The 23,623-nt window shown below is 41.4% G+C and overlaps 1 protein-coding gene across 1 annotated transcript in view; it reads right to left on the reverse strand.

The window, feature by feature from the left end:
- Nucleotides 1-5,869, reverse strand: part of CSTF3 (cleavage stimulation factor subunit 3) — a 56,419-nt gene extending 50,550 nt beyond the window's left edge. The window contains exon 1 of the mRNA XM_081012070.1: nucleotides 5,541-5,869. Within this exon, the coding sequence (XP_080868196.1) occupies nucleotides 5,541-5,570 (30 nt within the window). The 5' untranslated portion in view covers nucleotides 5,571-5,869. The remainder of the gene's footprint in view (nucleotides 1-5,540) is intronic.
- Between the last annotated feature and the right edge of the window lie 17,754 nt (nucleotides 5,870-23,623).

Genomic DNA, 23,623 nt, shown 5'->3' on the forward strand with positions numbered 1-23,623 from the left:
TACCCAATGCTGTCTGTGGCTGAACAGAACAGCAATGGAAAGTGAAGTCCTGTTGTCTGAGCAGAGGTCTATTGACACAACACTAGCTGCCATCCAGAACAAATAACACAACCACTTTGAATAGGGCTTGGTGGCATATAGGCAGCCAGTGCAGACTGGCGTTACATTGTTCTACTTGGCTGAACTAGTCAAAACTGTGGCAGCAATGGTCTGAACCAGTTGCAGCTTTCAAACCATTTTCAGTCCAACCTAGAGTACGTTACAGTAATCTGATAATTGTGTGGGTATCCCAATTGTGCAGAGCCACAAAATCAGGTACTTTCACACTGAAATTCCTCTACAAACAGACACCATACAGCTGTTACAGAAAGTGGTAGTAATGTCAAGGGTGGGACTACAAGCAGGGCCTCTCCTATATTCACATGCCTATGGGCTACAAATGAAAATGCATGATCTAACATGCAATCCTTATTACAGCACTCTCTAACTAGGGAACCTGCATTTCATTTTCAGATTTGTAGTAAGAAAGAAAAAAAGATGGCAGGTATGATAAACTTCATGGGGAGAGGCATGTGATATGTGGAGCTGAACAGTGCAGGGTGGTTAAAATAATTCTAATTAAACGTTATTTGTAACATGCGGCTTAAAAAAATAATAACCTGCCTAAAAAGAAATTTCATTTAACACCCATATGTCTACACTTACTCTGAAAACTGAATCATGACCAACTATCAAAAACAAAATTCAAGGTCCTTAAAAATGAATAAAAGATAAAGCACTGGGAGGGGTCCACTGAGGATAGATTATAATAATAACAGAGTAATAGTGTTGTATTATATTAAAAGTACTGTATATTTATAACTGTGGATTTCCTAATGGACCCAGTATAGCAAGTTATTATGTGTACTAGAATTCAAGAGTTGTCATAATGAATCCCAACTTAATCATCCACTACATGCTATTGTATCTCTATTATGCCTCCCACTATTTCAGTTTGCATTTTTTTCAGTTCTTTAGTTATGAATATTTATTCTTTATCAAACATGAACATTTACTTTCTATCACCTTTCCCTAGGAACTACCATCTTTAACTGGCACCTAGAAAGCTAAGAACAAATCAATGCATTTTAATGGTTACAGCATTCAGTAAACATGCATGATTGCACAGGAAATCTATTAATACCAAAAATGAGAAACAATTTACATCTATGATTTAAATTGGTCTTTTTTACAATTTAAATCAATCAACCCTATGATAATTTAAGTGTGAATAGCATGAAGCAAAAGAATCTCAATGAAAGAGGTGCAGTACTTATTATGAAAGAACAAATCTCTATCTGCCCTTCCAAGCCTAAGAAAACGATCAACAGATATGAGTTCTCAATCTCAGCTGCACATTGCTGCCTCCCATTGCAATACATGTGTGGCTGGAGGACTGCCTTTGTATTCATTCTACAGGACAGCAAAACTACTTGGACATTCACTATTGGTCTTTCTTCTCAGTCAAGAAAGACAGCTCTCTGTCTACTGTCCTGGTTAATGAACACTGTAGTAAAATAGAACAAGGTTAAGCAACCAATGATGCACGCACAGACATTTTCCAAACTGGGGAATATGTGAGAAGTAGAAGTGGGTGTGTTTGAAATATGAAGCTTCAATGAACCAACTGATTCAATATATAGTAGAGAAGAGACAGTTATACAATTAACAAAAAGATGCAGTCATAAAACTTCTTGTGTAATTTCTGAGCTTCAGATATTTTATGCAATTCTCCATTTCCTTAGAAATGGGAGCAGCAAATACTGGGACTGATGAAATTAGCTGTCTGGAACAACACAATAAGGAAATGGTACACATAGCATGTTCTTACATTAATCTACCTTAACTAAGCACATTATGAAACCTTCCTTGACTGGTTAACTGTTGCTGCTGGGTTGAGATAACAGATAGTATTCAAACACAGGCTCAAGAATTGAGTTTTAAACAAGTCATAAATGTATTACAGCTGATGAAAATGCAAAATGTTAAACCCAGCCAGGTGACAAAAATTATATCGAGTGTTACCATTCTTAAAATTTATGTGGGAATGAATGAAGTAAAAAATGACTGTGCTTTGCTGTAAGATCAATTAATAACATTTATTTGATGGCAGTGAAAACCAGTGAATGAGCCATTTACCGCCTTCCTTCTTTCCTCTGATGTTGTACTGTTGAACTGGTCATAAGGAGGGAGGAGGAGAGCAGAGCACTGATAAAGTGTGATGTATACTAATACTCCTTCCATTTGCCTGTGGGACCATATTAAAAAGTTTGAAAACCACTCGGTTACAGAGTGGCAATCTTCACCTAAGTCTTTCCTCATTTATTGTCTTGTCAAGGAACCTATGCACATTGCAGAGGATTCAGGCAATAGTCAAAGATGCAAACTCAATTAACATTGAGTTCTGTGGGCTATTGCCACCACCTTACATGAACTGTACTCTAGAATGCATCCCAAACTCCCATGCATTCCCATGAGTGATCCACTCTGGCTGAATTGAGTCTGAAGTCAGGAGCCATGCCCCTTGATGTGAGCCCATAGATGGTGGGGAAGGACACCTGTCCAAATTCTAGCCTAGATAGAGAACTTTCATTTCAATGGACCGTTCAACCCGGAGTGATATGTGAAACCACATATAGTGCTAAGAATACCAATGCTGGAACACCAGTGCATGTTTGCCTTATTGCACTGATTTATGGCAGACCTACCATGGAGATTATGAGCCTAAGGCCTATGTAGCAAACATGCTATCCAACATACACGAACAGTTTTTGGCCGGTGAACATTGCTTTGGATTAGACAAAACTGTAGTGTTTATGTTTATATTAAGTAGATTCCACACTCATGCAAGTTCTGAGACAGATAGCCTGGTAAGTTCTCATTTTTATTATAAATTCTGCAGAAACTAAAATCATTTGCACATTTATTAGCAAGGAAGTTCCACTGGACTCAGTAGGACATGCATCTTCATATAATTATTCTTAACTTTGTTCTTCCTAAACTGAAATACAACCAAGACATTTGGAATCCTTTTCCATGTAAAGGTATTGCTAGCAAATACTGTTTCACTTCAGTTTCCCAAGCCTGTGATACTATGGCCATGGATTTTAAACAGTTGTCTGTATTTTTACAGCAGAGCTTTCCAAACTGTCACGAAAAATTACATGTGTCGGCTGCAGTTTGTAGGTGTGTTATGCGAACACTCTTATAAGGGATTAGTTTAACCTCTGGTTTGCTAGTAAAATTGAATTACTGTGTCGCGAAATGATGCATGTTTAAAAAGTGTGTCACCAATGTGCAAAGTTTGGAAAGCTCTGCTCTACAGAAAAGAACTTCAACAAGATTTGAAATTGTCTTCCAACACTTTTGTTGGCAACTTCTGTCTCTTAAAGCAAAAGCAACAGTGTGCTCCAATATTTGGTGTATGCACACATTTATTCCTTGAATGGTTTTGAGAATGTTCAAGTTATACTCAACTTCACTCCTGCCCCTGCTTAATCACGAGGCTTACCCCTCCCATGCTAGTGAAATGAATTAAAAAAACTGTGGCTGGAATAAATAACTGCACAACAGGAAGACATCCCAACATAGCTCCTTCTGTTATCCAGGCTGCAGCAGTGGATATACAGGAGTCTAAGCCATGTCTCCAGCTTCAGTTCTCAGCTTGTACTACTGAGACAGCAGGTTTGATAAAATGAGGTTTGGAGGGCTTAAAAGATAATCCCCCCCCAACAATCCTTCATCCAGACTACTGCATCCAAAAATACTTGGATTTGTTTTTATTTGTTGCAACAGTAAGTGAAAACCAGGGATCCTTCCAGTTTGGAGGCAGTATGTTATGTGGGAAATGCAATCGACTTTCAAGTAACAGAAGGAGGGATCTTCTTATGTTTGTATTATATAAGAGCAGGTATGCCTCTCCAGAAACTCTGTCACCTTCGCAGAAGCAAAGCAAACTATAGTACCATCTACCATCCTGGTTTCATGCACTCTGCCAAAATAATTTACTTCCTCCTATAGGAGACTAGACTGGTTAGTGAAATTTAGCCTGCCATGTCCAATATTACCTTGATGTACCCAAACCCAACCAAAGAGCACTACTAACAAGAAGGAACATAAGCAAAATTTCGCAGGCAGAATAGTTGGTGGAGGAAGATTTAGTTTTTCCCCAGCTGACAAAAAAAGGAAGCATTCAGGAAGGACTATCCATATGCACATACAAAACTTTTATATCTGATCACCTGAGATTTAAACTCTACTCAGCACCCAGAAATAAATCCAACAGGAAGCAATCCTTGGCATCCACAGAAACCAGTGGCATATGTTATTTAAAATGTATTGAAGGAATTATTAACTGCAATCCTAACTTTAAAAGCAGAGTTATGTTTGTTTTGTGATCTGCAAATTAATAAATAAAAATAAGCTAAAGGGCTTGTGGAACCTCCTTCACTTGAAAAGCTGTGTTCTATTTGTTTTATATCGTATATGATGTTTCTAACCTCAACACTAATTTGCCACACAGTTGGGAGGCAGCTTCTGTTTTAAGAAACACAAACTGGCCTCACAACTTCAGTGCATGTGATGTTTGGATTCTGGCTAGTGCCTTCAGTATATGTCTACCTTGGATACAATTCTAACCTTAAAGGTACCCCCCCACACCCTCTCTTTCACAAAGCACACCATAATATAATATTTCTGTAATATTGAACTCTTTTATTAAAAATAAATTTTAAAGCAGTTTCATTCAACTTTTGAGCACATCCACACTCACTTTACTTTGAATACACAAAATCGGGTACATAGAACTCAACAGTTTATTCCTAAAACAAAACCTGTACAAACTTTTAAACCCATCTTCATGAAACCGCAGTGCGTTAAATAACGCTTTCCTGCGTTCTAGTAATATAAAGTTGTAAGCATTCGCCTATTATCTCACACATGGAAATCTGAATGGAAAGACGCCCCCTCAGCGACCGAGCAATTAAGTCCACGAGGGAAAATACATTAAGGCCTCAACGCTATACACATTCTCGAAAGGGCCGCTGAACAAAGCGGAGCTTGCTCCCGACTAAGTGCACACTGGATCAGCTTTAAATTAAGGCCTTAATACTAGGATAAATATCAATCTTAAATACCCTTAACGGGCACAGGGACCTCGAAAGGGCTGGGTTCTAAACAAGCATTTTCGGTCATGGTTCCAGCCAGCTACTGAGTTGAATGGGGAGAAATAACTGGGGCGAGTTGGAAGATGGGGAAATATTAAATTCTGAAACTCAACAGGCTCTACGAACTGGGGGAGCGGGGCTGAAAACTGAGAAGAGGCCGCAGCACAAAGGCGCGCACGTTACACAGGCTCGACCCCGAACCACCCTGAAAATCGCCATTTTCACCTCTTCCAGGCCTCGGTTGTCCTACCAGGCCCAACCCTACTCCCCCCGCCCTCGAAACAAGTCCCCCGCCAAGTGAGACTGGCTCAGCTCGGGAGGGCCCTGGTCGCTCACCTGGTCGCCGGCGGGAGCTTCTCCAGACATGGCAGGCTGAAACAGGCCCCCGAAGGGGGTGGGAAGAAGCGGCCTCGGGTATTTAATGTGTGCACTTGACCCACGGCTCTTTCCTCCTCCCCCTCCCCAAACCCCCGCACACCTAGCAAGCTAGCCGGCCGGCCAGGCAGCCCACCAAATTGCCCCCTGCGTGCCGCTCCTGCCTAGTTCCGAGGAACAAAATGGCGGCCCAACCGCCCCACAACTCTTGTCTTCCTCAGTAAAGGGTGTGGAGGCGGGGCCAACCGGGAAAGCGCGATGGCGCAAGGGCTGCTGGGAAAAGGAAGGAAGGAAGGAATTCGCGGCACAGTACGATAAAGGGGGCGGGGGACAGCGGCGCGCGAAGGGTTAAGCCAACAAACAGACCAGAACTTGAGCGAAGGGCGAGCGAAGAGGATGCTGGGAACGAAGGCGGGGAAAAAAAGGGGCAGCAAGGAAAACGCCCACAAGTTGAAAGGATGGTTAATCATGGGGGAAGGAAGCCGCTTGCCCTATTTGACGCCTCAGCGTACCGTAGGCGGAGGGGAGCCGGATGTTGTGGAACTACAACTCCCATCAGCCCCGGGAAGCGTGGCCAACGGCCCGCGTTGGTGGAAGGTGTAGTTCATCAGCATCCAGCCAAAGGTTTTCCACACCTGCCATGTACCTGCGAGAGGTGGTAGGCTGGCGTGGTCTGCGCCCTTCTTCCTCCGCATGGGCGTAGCCAGGATTCTTGGGGGGGGGTGCAGAACCTCAGTTTGATATGTGTTTTTATTGATGGGGGGCAGCTACACCCATGTTGCTCCTTCTTTTAAAGAGACCCCCCCAAGCCGGAGCCTAGTACAAGAGGCATGGACTTAGTTAAAAGCACGCTGAGCGCAGGAGTTTGCTTTGACTGAATGGAACAGAGCTTACAGTCCGTTCTCTCAGTCGCCAATTCAGTCCGTTCTCACAATCTCAACCAATTGGGAGCCTTGCCAAGCATCTCTCTTCTTCCCACCCCGCTCGCTTGCTTAATGGGTAGACCTGGACGCCGGGAATTCCAGTGTTTTACAATGAGTAGACTAGGAATTCCCCACACGCCACGTGAGCAGACACAGCTAGTTTCAGGGTATTGAAACTCCATCCCAGAATAGATGTGTACGTGATGGTGACAGGTGTGTGTGTGCGCACGTGTGCTGCCAATTTATAGAATGGAGCTCGGTTCAAGGACACGTTCCAGGAAGGCAAAAGCATTCAAGAGGGATGCTGAGCAGGCCTTATGAGGGTCATGACCTGGTGAGAGAAGGGGATACCTTGGGGAGAATCCTAAAGGACAAATACAGAGGACTGGAAGTCTGCATTCAGTATTTCTTTTGTTGTAAGACTTATAATGCTTGAGTAATACTTAGGATTACCTGAAAAGTAACTGCTGGCACTGCATGCTTTTCTGAATACAGTACTGTACATCTTTCACCCTTCTGCTTCTATGCAGTTTTCAATCTGTGCCGGGATAGGTGTGTGGTACATTTAAACTATCTGAAATGTGATTGGCACCAACACTGAGCTTTTGGTATGAGGCAGAAGCTTGATTATTCACCCAGGCTTTAGCTGAAGTGTAAGGTTTCTCACAGAGTCTCATTTTTACAGTCTTAAACTCAGTTCCCCACAATTCCATATCATTTATTATTTGTTCTTGTTTTTTAAATAATTAAAATTCATTAGCAATTGAGTGCCAATATCTGCTTATACAAACATAATTTTTTTATTATGTACATGGCAGGACATATACAAACATTTCTGATGCCGTTTTGCTTAATACACGCACATCTTTGGAAAGCACTTATCCCTATCAAAAAGCATAAAGTGACAAGTTTGGGGGACTTTTAAGAGACTCAACATAAGTGAATTCTTGGCTCTCCACAGGTTTGTTTTTTTAAGATTATCCTTCAGGCTTTGTACTAGATCGGCTCCACTAGATGGCAGACTGACACAAATCCAGCAAGCTTTCCCTTACTGGACATGGAAGCAACAACTTTTTCCGTTGTTTGTAGGCAGCTCTTAATAGTTCCTAATATCATAAGAGGCACTCTAATCGAGCTGGAGTCTGAATTGCAAGTTGTTGTGGTTGTTGGGTTTTGCTTTTTTTACACAAATGTTTGCAGAGCTCAGGAGGCTACTTTATGACTGCCACCTTTATGCCTCCGATGATCCTACGTACGGCATATACCCAGAATATTGGGTATATCTCGAAAAGGATATTGCCAAGCTGGAAAAGGGCAATGGAAATTTTCAAGGGTCTGCAGTACTTTATGGAGGAAAGGCTACAGAGTTTGGATGTTTTCTTTTGCTTTTTATGGCAGCTAAGTGTGAGGAACAGGATGGAGGTTCAAACAATTTTGCAGGGGGTGGAGAAGCTGGAATTGAGAACAGAAGCAACAGCAGAATACTAACCCCAGTCCCCTTTGAGTCAGCTGAATACAATGGGGATTATTCCCAGGAAAGTGTGGCTAGGATTGCAGCCTAATTTATGGAATTCTTTGCCTCAAGAGGTGGTAATTACTCCTTACCTCGATGGATTCAAAAGAGGATTAGACAGATTCACAGGAGATAAATCTATTATTGCCTGTTAGTTAAAATAAGTTGGGGCCCTCAACAAAATGTTTTTGTATGTGTCTTGGATGTATGTTTTGCATCCTGCTAGCACATCTATGTAGTTGAATCCAGCCTTAAATAACTAAGACTGCAATCTTAACTTCACCTATCTGGGACTCTTTATGTTGTTGTTGTTTAGTCGTTTAGTCGTGTCCGACTCTTCGTGACCCCATGGACCAGAGCATGCCAGGCACTCTGTCTTCTACTGCCTCCCGCAGTTTGGTCAGGGACTCTTTATAGGATTGCATAAATGGGTTCAGGATCATCATGGCTGGGTAGCCCTGGCAGCTAAAAACAATTGCACTGGCTGCCAATTAGCTACTGGGCTAAGTTCAAGGTGCTGATACTAGTATACAAATCCCATTATAGCTTGGTACCTTTGGAACTCCCTTGTGGTCTATATATGTCTATTGCCAGCTTGTATTTTCAGCACCTATTGAACACTTTCCTTTTTCAGCAAGCCATTTAATTAGAAATGGTTATCCCAGTTTGTGTCTGTATTTGACTTGACATGGTTTTATGTATGTTTTTATTGTTTATGTTTTATTATTAATCACTTTGCGATGTTTTATGAGAAGTGATTTATAAACGAAATAAATAAGTGGCAGTCCCAGCAGAATTCTCTCACATGATCAGATCAGCTGTTGTCTGCTTTTTCCCGGCTGTCAGTCAGAGTTCCTATTGTAACATTTTCCAAAGGAACTAGTGAAGTATTGCTTTTTTTGTTTTGTTTTTGTATTTAATTCAGTTTCCTTCACCAAGTAACACTCTCCAGAGCCGACTGATTCCACAATCTTTTGGGTCTTGGATGCAGACAAAGTTAAGTCTGAGCATTTGTCAGTGCTACTAAAACCAAAGCATCTATATATAATGCAGTCCACGAGATGGATGAAATGTCTTTTGCTGAAGGTCACTGGCTAATTTTTAAATGTGCCTGTTCGCATTTAGGGAAAAAGCAAGTGGCTATTTGCATTGAAATCTTGCTAGCTGAATTTCTTTCATTCTCTTCTTATATTTAGCCATTTTCAGAAAAGCTGCATACCATAGCTGTGCAAGGAGGGCTATGTCTCGCCAAGAGGGGTGTGTCTAATTTTTTCTAAAAGGCTTGCATGGTATGCTTGTGGAAATATAAAAGGCTGGCTCTAAATCTTCAGCTTTAGTTGTCAAAAAATGCTGCAATTTTAAAATAGTCTTTAAAGCATTGTGAGGGTCGAAAATATGTGATCAGACAACCCTGTGCTCTGAAATCAGGGGTGGAGAACTCTCCCACACACCCCACCAGAGCTAAATTCCCTCGGGGGGAAATGGTCTGGGGGCACATGTCAAAAGAGGGCAGGGCCAAAACAAACATGTCTCCTATTCTCCCTCACACACACTCGCATCATGTAGACACCCACACACCCTCTTCTGACGTCGGCTTACGCACATTGAGAAAGGGCTCTTCTGTTCTACACAAAGTGAGAGGGCTTCTTTCTCAGCACACAGAAAATAAACAGAGCAAGCTGGCCATGCTACAAGAGGTCTCTTTCTGCATAGGCAGCTCACAACATAATGAGACAGTTGGAGGAGAGGCATGACCTGGGGGAAAGGGGTGAGGGCTTAGGGAGAGAGCTGAGAGTCAGATCAAAAAGCCTTGTGGTCAGATTAGATCCCAAGTCTGGAAGTTCCCCATGCCTGTCTTACATACTTGAAGCAATTCCTGAAGCTGCTCCTTGTTCCGAAATATAAATATATTTTTGTCTGCACCTGGTTCCACAACAAATTTAAGATAATGGGCCAGATTCAGCTAAATTGTGGCAATAGTGGAAGCCATAGCTGTCAAGTGTCCCTTATTTGAAGGGACAGTCCCTTATTCCAGCGCCATGTCCCGCTGCTGTCCCTTATTGATGGATGTCCCTTAAATGTCCCTTAAATGATGTCCCTTAAATTTCAAAGGAAGCAGCTCCTCTCCCTGCTGGCCAGGGAGGAGGGAGGTTCCAACTGTGTTGCTTGGCTGTGTTGCTCACCCAATAAGAAGTCTAAGAACGACTGGGGGGTGGAGCTTGCATGCCTTGTGTGTGGCTAGTTAATGCAAGCTGAGGGAGTTTTTGAATGCTGGACGCCATTTTGTTGCACGTGCTGCTGCAAACTTTGAAGTGCAAAGCCAGGCTGGGGAGCCATCTTAAGTTGAGGCTGCATAGGCCTTGTGGTGCATGTGATTCAGATTCTAGTCAGTTGAACCTCTGGTTACAAAGTTAGTTGGACAGTGTTCTTGAAGCTACCAGCATGAGTTTGACCAGACTGCAGGACAGGAAGACTGGAGTGCCTGGAACAGGTGAGGCTGCAGGTCCCTTATTTTGGCTGCTGGTCCCTTATTTTCAAGGCTGCTGGTCCCTTATTTTCAAATTTGTAAGTTGACAGCTATGGTGGAAGCCAGTGCAAGGTGTCCTGCTAATGCCGTGGGACTTTCCCTCCTTTTCTAACCAATATATTCAGCTCTTTGCCTCTCACATCAGCCAAGGCATTTCTGACCTGAGTCCATGGCAAATTATAAAGCTTGATGAGAGAGTGTAAGCTAGAACAAATCATCCGTTTCTCCTGACCCCTGGGATATAATGTCTGTATGACTGGCCTCTCCAAAATTACAAAACTGGATGTCCCAGTCACTGAGTCTGGTTCCTTTTAAAAAATAATAAACTCATGAATGTATTCATGTATACAGCTGCTTATGACACTGAAACAAGATATGACGCTCTATAATCTCCACTGGAGTTGCTATTTACAGTGAGATGTCTAAGGTGCCTTTTGCCCTACATGTCTTTCCAGATGATTCATTGCTTGGTTTTTCAAATATATGTTTAATTTTTACTGCTCTCAATATCCTCTTGCTCACTTTATAGGCAGCAGTGCTCTAGAAAGGAAACTAATGAAATACTCTCTTATAGACCCACTTGTTGGCGAGGCAAAAAATACCAGGCTTTTAGATGTGAGGAACATGATTCTGTGCTGTACATGGAAGATTTATCAAAATTGCAATTTGTGTGAATTTTTGTCATAACAACCACAAAACTGAATGCAATATTGAATGCCCAGCCCACACAATCATTTTGAAGTCACTCTGCCACTTGATCCAATGCATCTCCCTACCGCTACACAAACACACACACACAATTTTCATGTGGTTGCGCTGGCATAGCCTAACTGCCAAAGCAACATGAGAATGAAGAACCATTTCATTCAAATAACTTCCCATGTGATATGGCAGTTCTGCAGTTTCCTTTTTCTTCATGCTGGCCATAGACATTATAAGTTATTATGAATCAGTCCCTAGAGTGGCCACATGCCCTATTTCACAGAGGATTTGCCATCCTTTGTTTGAAGGGTTGTCTGGTCCAAGTCTAGTTTAAATATAAAAATTCTGAGAACAGAGGCTATGAAGCTGCTCATCAGTGGTTTTCCACCTTCCTTCCTTCCTTCCTTCCTTCCTTCCTTCCTTCCTTCCTTTCTCCTTTTCTTTTATCAGTTTATTCCTTTATAAATGAAAATCTTTCAGTATAATGTCAATCAATCAATTAAAAAATTGATGATTAGAACCTGGACAGCACACTGAGCAGATACGCAAGCCACCAAAGTCACATGGGTTTCCACTATTTGTATTTCTTTTAAAATGATGCTAATGGGCATAAGTATGAGGCAGTTTTTAGTTTTTCAGAGCCAAACTGCACATTACAAGCAGCCCAAAGCTGTCTCCTAAATTGTGATTTCCAGTGGAGTGGTTGCTGGAAAGAGGGCTTCTTAACCCTTTCCCCACTCAAAATTATCTGCTCTTGCTGTTGTTTGCTCTGGTGGAGAGAAAATGAAAAGGGGTACCTGTGTCCTGGATACCTGCAAAGTGAAACACATATTGGGAGCACAGATGAGAGAGCTGTGTTCATGACTCCACTGTCTCACAGTTCATTTATATGAAATATTTTCACTCCACTATTTGGCCAAAAGAAGACTGCCAGAACGGCATACAAATATTATGAATAAGATAGTTCCTGCCCTCAGACTTACAATCAAAAGAACCTCACACAAAAGGAAAAAGAATTAGGAGGAAGAAGAAAAACAATCTTGGGCACTAGTTACAGAGTTACACATAACACAGGTGGTTTTCCAACCTTCCATGTTGCACATTGTGTGTTGAATTGATTTGTCTTCATTTCCCATAGTGCAAAGAGAGAGTCGCTTGGTCAGATGCAACAGAACATATCGCTGTGCCCATTAACACTGTCCGGTGTTTCCAGCACTGTCCTGTTGTTTCCGTTTAATTACTTTTATAGCATAGCAATTAGTATATCCGAAGGTCAGAGTTCCTAGATCTGATTACCGTAATGGAAGTGACTGCTAGTTAGATGCACCAAGGAGAACACTGGGTTGCTATATATAGCACTATCTACGTACATGGTGCTTGATAAATCCCTACCCAAGGGACGTGTTTTACCATCTAAAAATAAAGAAGAAAAACAACAGAGGAAGGGAAACAGAAGCAGGAGTCAATGGGGAAAATACATAATTATTTCTTATACACGTACTTCAGCTTTTTTGTAGTGGGACTAAAAGGTCGCTCTAATGGCTTCCTAGAAAAGGCAAATGTTAAAGTGGGATTTGAAGGTAGTATGGGATAAGTTCTCACAAAGACGTTCTACTAGGGCAGTCCCAGGGATATGCAGGAGAAAGGGCAAAGGAGAAAGGGAAGAGCTGCATAAAAGAGCATGAGATCTTTGGAGTGGTGGAGCTGGACAAGCAAAGGTTATTAGATAGGTTGTGTCGATATATAAAGCTGAGAATTTAAATTATTATTAACACTAAAATTTGTTATTGCTGTTACTAAAAAGAAAACAGATTAGATGAATTTAAAAGAAATAAGGGGAGTGCATGCTCGTGAAGGGATTTTGAAAATCAGGAAGAGAAGCTTGTGCAAGGTACAAGAGAAGAAAGGAAGCCAATGTAGGGATTTAAGAAGGAGAAAATTGCATCATCAAGTTATGAGAAAGCGGTAAAGAATTTTGGCAGAAGAGTAGTGGATGGGCATGTGTAAGATTAAGGTGGAAGACCAGAGAGAAGAGATGAGGAAGGCAGGGAAGGACAGACCTGAGGCTTGCGGAATCAGCATGGAGATTGTCAACTGAAGCCAAGTTCAAAAGACATACGCTTAAAGAACATGGTGCCACTGAGCAAAGGACTGGGTTACAGTACCAGATCAGTGAAGACAGCCACCCTCACCTCGAGAACCTTCATGCTGAGGTTGGTGATAATATGGTTAGAGGCAGCCAAACTTGTACCAAAAAAGGCAAATTCACACCAAAGTCACATTTGAATCAAATGATACCTAGCATCCAAACATTGATGACAACCGTCACTCCCACATTGGGAACCCCCCATGCCACGTTTGGTAATGATATATTGAGAGGCAGCTGAACCTATGCCAAAAAAGTCACATCCAAGTCATGATTTGGTCCACCATCTTGATTCACGATGGCACCTGCCATCCAAATGGTGACAAAGTTTGCTGCTCCCACCTTGAGATCCCTTGTGCCAAGTTTGGTGATGATATCTTGAAAGGTAGATGAACCTAGGCCAAAAAATGGGCAAAGCCACACCAAACTCACATTTTGGCCTGCCATCTTGTGTGAAAATGGTGTCCTGCATCCAAACTTTGATGATGACCACCTGCTCCTGGTCAGGAACCCAAGTTTGGTGGGGATATCTCAAGATGTGGCCAAACCTATGGACAACCACGTCTATGATTCTATTATTCTGTGAAATGGACAAACCACTTTCCAAAATCTACAGTAGATGATAGTTATTTCCAAATGGAGATACTCAGTGGCTAATAAAAATATAAAAAATATTAATAGTAGTAGTAGTAACAATAATGATCGCTGTTTTTCAAGGTTTCTTTCAACTTTCCTACTAACCTTGCATACATAGATTTTAATTCACTAGTATGTATAATTTTAAATATTTGGGTATAGAAACCCAAAACCTTCCCAGGAGAAAAACTCAGCCAAAAACTTAATTTGACCGAGAATAAAGTACCCTGCTGATGACTCCAACACAGTTTTAATTGGACAAGAAACAGGAATTAACTGTGTCTGTTAACTCTCCTGAAGGTGGCATGATAAGTAATCTTGTCAATTCTAAAAATAGAACCAAGTGGTGGTTAATCTGAAACACAGGATGAATACAAATTGTGATGAAATAGATTCTGAGAGAAGAAAAATGCAGGAAAGTCAAGAGAGAACAAGGGGAAATGCCGATCATAATCTTAAATAAATACCAATTTGAAAATGAATAACTTTTTGATTTATTTTTTAAACAGTAAGGCAATCCAGAAAGGGGTGGCAACTAAAAAAATAACCAAATCCCTAATCTTTCTTGCAAGTCTACGTGGGGGAAAATATATGGAGAAGGAAGGCAGGTAAAATAAAAATAAAAATTATTTTCTCTGTGTTTTTATTCCTCCTTTACATCTTCATTTATGCTTCCTTACTCCTCAGAGCAGCTTTAGGTAGCTGCATCCATATCAGTCTCTGCTTTAGGTTGGAAACGTATGGCTCCCCCCACCTCCCCGCACTTACAACTTGTGGAGAAGCAGATGTCAGGTTGCTTCCCACCTCTCCTCACTCTTTCAAAGCACTCTGAGACTGGATCCTTTTAACTGTGAAGCACCACAGGATCTAAAGTTAGCACTGCAGCCCCATCTACTCTCTACCCCCCTCCCTTTTGTTATTTCCCATCACTGTTGGCCCAAAGCTTTTCCTGTACATGTGCACATCTCCAAAGTAGAAAGCTATCCTCTCCTTCCATTGTGGGATACAAGGGACCAAGTACCTGGCATACAGCTTGTTCTGTGCGGGGTTGCATTCCCCTTGAATGATAAGGTCTGTAGCCTTCAGTTATATCTAACCCTACAGAGGGATGCCTGAAGGTCACACTTGAACCTGCATCAGTTGGTAGTAAACCACCAGTGGCTCTTCCTGGGTAAACATGAGTTTGCCACAAGTATTCATGCCCTGTTAACACCCAGTTAACAGCCTGTGCATTGGAATATCTGTGTAAACCTTCAGGAAAGCAGTCCCATACACACTTTTAGGGACGCAGGTGGAGCTGTGGTCTAAACCACTGAGCCTCTTGGGCTTGCCGATCGGGAGGTCAGCGGTTTGAATCCCCACGATGGAGTGAGCTCCTGTTGCTCTGTCCCAGCTCCTGCCAACCTAGCCATTTGAAAGCACACCAGCGCAGGTAAATAAATAGGTACTGCTGTGGCAAGAAGGCAAATGGCATTTCCGTGCGCTCTGGTTTCTGTCACGGTGTTCCTTTGTGCCAGAAGCGGTTTAGTCATGCTGGCCATATGACCTGGAAAGCTGTCTGTGGACAAACGCCGGCTTCCTCGGCCTGAAAGTGAGATGAGCACCACAACCCCATAGTCGCTTTGGACAGGACTTACTGGTAACTGTCCAGGGGTCATTTACCTTACCTTTTATATGTATTTTCTGGGAATGAGTCTCACTGAACTCAATGAGTAGGGGGGGGAGTAGACACAGAATCATAGTGCAGGGATGGGGAAGCTGTGGTTCTCCAGATGTTGCTGAACTACAACTCGTATCAGCTTCAGCAGTATGTCCAATGGTCGGGAATAATGGGCACTGGAGTACTGTGCTGATGCAGCGTGTTAACTATTATATTGTATTTTAACTGTTGCAGGCCTATAATTAAGCACATGTAGCATACAAATATTTTCAGTGAAGAAAATTAAGAAGTGAATGTGGCCCTTGAGATACTCTGTTGTGTGTATCAACTATTATTTTTAATTAATTTGGGAAAGCACTACTGCCCATTATTCAGTACAATGTTCCCTTCCCCCCCTTTTTTTTGGTAGATTAAGGTTGATTTATTTGCAAGAGGGAGCCATCAGAGAGTCTTCTCACATTCCCAGCTGTGAGGCTGATTTTAAACTGGGTGAGCTCCGTAGTTGAGTGGCAAAAAACAATTGGGTGGTAGACGTGTGCAGGGTGGCTTCAAATTATTGGGCAGTGACTTCATATCTGTCACCCACTTTATTTTTACATTTGTCCACGTGTTTATCCTACTGGATATATACAATTAATCCTATAATGGACTCCTGTTGACTGTGGTTTGGATGACTTTCCCTAAGCAGAAAGATAGCAAAATAAATAAGCAACACAAATGATGGTGCTGGAAAGCACAGCTAGACAGTGAGCACTTTGCTGGGCTGCCAGAGTGAGTAAAGAGATTTCGTGTTTAAAGAAGGAAGGCCATCTGTGCATATCTGCCAACTCTTCCTGTTTACATAGAAGACCCCAGATCTTAAGGCTAATCTTCATCCCTTTGCACAATGACCACCTGCTTGCATTATTTTGCTTCCCCTCCCCACCTGTCTGTGGAAAGCTTTGACTAGAATGTCCTACTGATTAAGAATGTCCCACTTTAGCTTCTTGTACCAGATAACATGCACAGGGGATGGCATTCCAGTAAAATACATTCTCTCAATGAAACATTAACTTGGGTATGGAAGTGCTGTGGAAGGAACATGCACAATGGTCTGCGCAAACAAATGTGTGGGTGTTTTTCTTTTAGCACAGACTATTAGAAGAGTGTTACTGGATGAGACCAAGGGTCCAGCATTCTGTTCCCACAGGGGTGAACTGGATGCCTAAGGGAAGCTTACCAATAGGACAAAAACACACTAGCACTCTCTATACTTGTGATTCCTAGCAAGTGGTATTCAGAGGCATACCAGTTCTGCGAGTTGGCAGGAAAAGTATTGCACATACAGTGGTACCTCAGGTTACATACGCTTCAGGTTACAGACTCCGCTAACCCAGAAATAGTACCTCGGGTTAAGAACTTTGCTTCAGGATGAGAACAGAAATTGTGCTCTGGCGGCGCGGCAGCAGCAGGAGGCCCCATTAGCTAAAGTGGTGCTTCAGGTTAAGAACAGTTTCAGCTTAAGAACGGACCTCCGGAATGAATTAAGTACTTAACCCGAGGTACCACTGTAGTTGTTTGGCTGATCATCATGTCGCACGTAAACTGCACATCCACAAGGGGACAAATTAACTTTTACTGGTGTTTTAGTGGCACTTAAAATATATTATAAAGGCAGACAGTCTGCCTGAAAAGCGGGAGTGGAGAGAGAGTAGGAGGTAAGCTTGCTGACTAAATCAGTATTCAAATTACTGGTGGGTGAATCTGTTAATTACATTGTAAAAGCAGGGGAGCAGGGAACTGGGCTCATACTGCAAGAGGAAATTTTTTCCCTGTTTCTCAAAGCTTCTCCTCTTACCTGATTCCAGCAAGGGGGTTACTGGGAGCTTAGAAGCAACTGTGTCAAGCACCTGGACCAGAATCCTGTTACAAAGGGTTACCTGGGTAACTATCAACAGAGTTGCCTGAAGACTTGACGGAGGCACTGCCACCCTTTCTTTGTCTGTGTTCCCACTCCCATTTACTCACTAGATGGCCTTTGGCCAGTCGCTATCTCTCAACCTAATTGACTTCACAGGGTTGTTATGAACATAAAATGAGAAGGGAAAGAAAACACCCTGAGCTCCTTGGAGGAAAGTAGGATCTGAATTTAACAGCAAAATAAAACACACACACACACATCCCTCTTATGCTAAATTAACTTGCCAGGCAGGGATAACTTCAACCAGGTCCCCCACTCCCTTACTCAGTTCCTTCCAACCTCATGTCCTTGCTTTAATAATAAAAAAGCTCTTGTGAAAACAGTGATGATTATTATAAACAAATCCATTTCCTGTTCAATGTAATCTGCTAGAGTCATTGCCTCCTGCCTACTTGTTTCCTAATGCCAAAATGGCCCACACTCTTTGGGTTTCAGATTCTGGATTCAAATAACTCTCTGGCTCTGTTCAGAAGCCTCAGTGCAGAGACTTAGTTTATGTCAACAGGCTTGCAAAACTGCGTCACCGTTCTTGAATCCTTTCCAGGTTACACTTTGTACTCTAATAATTCATTCCTACGGCACCTAGGTCTGTGTTTTCTGTGCGAGCCTCGGAGAATGCTTTGCAAAAGAAAAAGCCACAGGAGAAAGGCATTAGCAAAGATTATGAAATACCAGTGGCTATGTACAGTTTGAGACATCTGACAGGTACAGGAGACCAGCCCAGAAAAACACACAACTAATTCCTGATAGCCTCAGAAGGGGGGGACGGGGACCTGTCAATTTGAAATAGGGTGAAATTTAAAGTTTCATCAAGCCTATATTTTTTCCCCTGTTTCATTGCAGAGATCATTGCTTATGCTGTCACTGGGGCAGAGTTGGGAGGGGGATGTTTCAAACTTAATGTAGACTTAGAAAATATTTCAATGAAAAAAATGTTCGCACACCTTTTTGTTAAGTGTAATAATATATAATTATAGCACTGTTATTGAGCCAGGTGATGAAGGGAGGGGGGTAGCTGTAGACAGGTGCTCTTAATATGGTCAGATTTACTTGTGTTTCTTTAAACTGGGGGCAAATTGTGAAGATCAGGGAAAGTTAGTTGTCTTGACTGGCCTTGAAAATATTATTATATTATATTATTAATATTCCACCTTCTTCCTTGATGCAGCTCAAGGCAGCTTAGGAGCAGCTAAAACATATAAAAAGCAATCATTTAAAAACAATTAACCATGCACAGGATTACAATGTAACACATTATGTTAGGCATGGGAGGAAAAAGTAAGTTTAAGAGAAGCACAAAAAGTCCCTTCTCTGGTGAAAACCAGCTCCTGTAGCAGTAGAAGTAGAAGAGGGACGCAAAAAGCAAAGGTGACTCTTAAACTTGCATGTGTGAATTGTCCATAAGTTAGCAAATAAGTAAACTTATGTATCCTCTGAAAGCATCAGGGTTGCTGCATTATGAAAGCAGTATTAGATGGCACCTGTCATGAATCAAACTGAACTGAACTGAAGCCTTGTTTCAGTATTCCAGTTGGGCTTGGCAGTTGCTCTAGGGATTAAATTATTTAAAGCCTTCAGCTGGCCAGTGTAGGCAAGCAATAGCTTATAAAATACTTAATCTATTTCTTTAAAACTCGTCATAGGTTTGCTTTACTTGGACTGTAAAACTTTATGCAACTGTCATCTGCTATTGCTGATTTTCTTTTGCAGATACATTATATATGGAATATATTTTTATTTCTGAAACATTTGTCTTCTCTGCCTCACGTTAATTTAGAAAACAAGAGGAAATATAAGTTTGTTGAATCTAGTCCTTCAAAATTTATTTCTGTAAGGCCAGATCCTTCAATATCTTCTTGTGCAATTCTTCTATCATCATTTAATCACAAGTGCTTAAAGGTGGTAACATCTCTGAAATAAAAAAATATGACAAGCGATGTAAGTGTCTCGTACAGTGTCTAGCTAAACTGTGGTTAATGGAAGACCTACATTTATAGTGATATCTTCATGACATTTCACCAACACTGCAAGATTTCCTGCGCAGAAGAATGAGACATGTTTGCTTAAAATCTGACTTGCTGCAATATATATTTGTTTCTAGAGAGCAAACTGTAAGTAACAAATATGAAGTGGTGACAGAAGCAATCTGGATAGCTCCTCACCACAGGATTAATTGGGTAAAGCCTCTTAGGTTTGATTAGCCATTACTTAGATCTCTCGATTGTTCCCCTACCCTACCCCCATCATTGCTTGTTCCTATAAATGACTTTTCCTGTCACAATCTATTAGGTTGGTTTACATTCACTACCGTATCATTTTTTTCCAGAATCAAACAGAAATATAACAGATCCACTTTGCATAGTATGCTTTCCCTACACATGAAACACTTTCATGTGAGAGCATGAAACACATATGAGCTTGACTGCAACTGGCTGAAGGTGCACCTTGTGGAAAGCTTCTATTGGCTGTGGCTTTTCAGGATGTGCACATCAGAGAACATATTTAGTTGTACACTATTAATGACAGTGTAAGACACACTGTTTTCCTTTTAGTGGGGCAGGAATATGATTATGCACAGTAGCCCTAGATGTATATCCTTTCACAGAATATAGCAGAGTATATTTTTCTGTACTATTTTTTTATACCTCTTAAGGGTTAATTAAAAAAACACAAACAATTCAGATAAATTTAGACAAAAGTTTTAAAATATTTTTAGCAAAAAGCAAGGTGATGGGAAAATGCACTAAAATGCATGGGACGCTCTGATGCAAGGTCCAGCCTCCAAACAAACCAATCAGAGTGAATGCTCTTTAAACAGTCAACGTGGTCTAATCTCCTTGCAATCAAATCAGATGGAATGCTCAATAAACAGGTCGTCTGGAAGCAGCCCCAGACAGCAGTCCAAATAGGATCAATATAATTATTTAAAGTACTTCTTTCAAAAGCAAGCAAGCCCAAAATTGTAGATGGGAGGCATCTGGGTGCCCTTCTCTAAAGGGAAGTTGTTTTAGTCATGCTATATCAATCTTTAGTTATAATTTAATTAGGAGGTTTCATGCCTGTCTAGTTCCAGCTCCGTTTCCCAGCCTTTAATCTATTGGTGATTAATGTTTATACGTAATCCCCGCCTTGTACTTGTGTTAACCAATCAGCAACAAGTTGCTTTGTGTTTGTATCAACCAATCAGCCACAAGCACACCTGTGGCAATGTTTCTAATATTCAATAAAAGAGAGTTCTCGGGGCTTGCTCCGGGAGACGCCTCTCACATGACACCTGCTACTCGTCTGTCGTGGTTTCATTCCAACACTTCTCCCAGGAGGACCTTCTGCAGCCCATTGTTGGAAAGTCTTGCTCCACTACATGGGTAGGCAAACTAAGGCCCGGGGGCCGGATCCGGCCCAATCGCCTTCTAAATCCGGCCCGTGGACGGTCTGGGAATCAGCATGTTTTTAAATGAGTAGAATGTGCCCTTTTATTTAAAATGCATCTCTGGGTTATTTGTGGGGCATAGCAATTTGTTCATTATTATTTTTTCAAAATATAGTCCAGCCCCCCACAAGGTCTGAGCGACAGTGAACCAGCCCCCTGCTGAAAAAGTTTGCTGACCCCTGTCCTAGTTGCAAGATCTTGCCTCACTAGAGGATGTCCACAGTAAGACAGTATACATACATAATGGCATCCTGCAAATACAGCCAGAGTGCTTCAAACAGGCCTTTTCTATCTAACAAACTTGATGTGCATCATTTATATATGCAGCTAATTGGACTGCATCTTCTAAAATTGGCAAGCTACACAGTGCTGGAAGATACAGTCCTCTTCCCATTATGAGGTAAGATGCGCATTCCACCTATTAAGACTAATAGTAAAGGCTGTTAAAGGAAACTTTGGACAATAAATTGTTTTATGACATACCTGCTGAATACATGGGGCTTTGTACCTGCCACCACTCTGAATTCTGCTGCTACTCTGTGTGTGTTCCCTTGTAGCCAGGCTTGGCTGGGTTAGACTGGAGAATGTTACCTTTCTCTTTGCTTTCTTCCCTTCTCTTTTTCTACCCAATCCTCCCCTCCATTTCTTGCCTAGTTAACACACTCCTCGGAGTAACTGAAAGTATCTTACCCATTTATTCCTTATATGATTAAAGGAAGAAGGCACCATATTGGCAATAAAGCATTGTGATCTCACCTGCAACCTGGAACATTCACATGTGCTAGTGGAGCTACTGAATATGAGAACGCAATATTATGCATGTTAAACCATGGTTTAGGGTTACAAGGAGAAGACTGTGCATGCTATACCTTCTTCTTCTGGTGCAGTGCCAAGAGACATTCTGAGTCTTCCACTTCTGTTTTTGCAGCTTAGATCTGAACCCATACAAACTGTAGTAAATTAACTGTAGTTACTAAAACAAGATAACTTCAAACAGTGGTGTATGAAGCTGGCTTGTTTTAGTAAACATTAGTTAATATTAGACACAGTTTAGGGTACAAATGTAATGCTAAGCAATGGTTGATCTAAAATAGAAATGGAAATTTGTATCCCCTCACAGCAGCATTTGAGGAGGAGAAAGGATAGGGAACACATGAGTTCAAGGCTTGAACAGGCTTGTCATAATGCTAAATCATACTTTAGTGTTATTTTCAAATGCAGCCATTATACATTTTAAGCGTTCACATGTGATAGCAGACTAGAAATCTGGACACATAGGTACCATTATCTTTTCTTTAAATACATCACTTGCCACTTAGTTTGCTCTTTACATGGAAAACAAGCAGGGATCGTAACATGACTGAATGGTAAAAATATTTTTTTGCTCTGTAAAGTCTCCAGCAGAAAAAAAAATACCTATACAAGTGACTTAAATGTAGGTGAGCATAATTTAGTGAATATATTTTCAACATAAGCTAACATTCTGACGTATGTTCATTAATAAAATCTTGTCTTATGAAAATGGTAGATTTAAGATTACAGCACTTAGTTTTATTAAGTTTAAATGAGGGTCAGCCACTCAAAGAATTTTTACTGGTACATGTAGATACTTTAATTCATTAGAAGCTGTCTGTCAAGTCAGAATTAATGGAGGTGGTATGACATTCCAAAGCTATGAGTTTCACAGAAGTTTCAATATAAAGGAGCCCTTATGGTGTTTGTGAAGAACTTTGCACAATTCAAAATGATATTAAACTGAATACTTTTTTGTTTATACCCTAGCTGTGCTATGTTGTAAAATAAGTGCACAAAACTATGTGTACCTACAAAGGAGTAAGCTCCACTGTAATCAGTGACCCAGTTTGCACATAATGCTAAGCCAATTCCGTGTTTTAGCATGAATAAGCAAATGCGTGGCATTCTGGAGCAAATATTGTGGCTGCTGTACTGCTTGCATTTGGCTTAGTGTTATGTCCAAATCTGGGCTAATGGTTTGTCTCACTCCAGACAAACAATGAGCTATAACTGAGGTTTATTCTTGGTTTACTGGTCCTGGTTTGTCTCCTGGGGGAGACAAACCACAAGCCTGGCTTTGGACATCATGTTAAGCCAAACCATGGCTTAGCCTTGGGTAGCATGGTGGCAACAGGACCAGGAGAGGAGGACACTGCTGTGATCTTTGCTCATATGTTCACTCTAAGCTGTGGTTTAGCTTAGCATTACATGTGAACTGGGCCAGTGGAACTAAACGCATAGAGGATCAGGTTGTAAGTGTATAACTTTAATCTAAAACTAATTTTAGAGCTGCTTAATGCATGAAGAATTCAGCTAAAATGTATAAATCACCGAAATTGTAAAATAGTAAACTAAGGTTGCAATTTAGTTGAACTTACTTCTGAGTAGTATCAGATATGCTATAAGCTATGTACTCTTTAAAATAGTGTAGACATCTCTAGCCTAAAAACTGAGTTCTTGGTAAACAGCAACAGGAAAAAGAGAACAATAGGCTTGAGGGTGTGTGATCTTATTTGGTCATGCTAGCGAAAA

This window comes from Podarcis pityusensis, assembly GCF_964106645.2.
Source record: "Podarcis pityusensis genome assembly, chromosome: 1".
NCBI lineage: Eukaryota > Metazoa > Chordata > Lepidosauria > Squamata > Lacertidae > Podarcis > Podarcis pityusensis.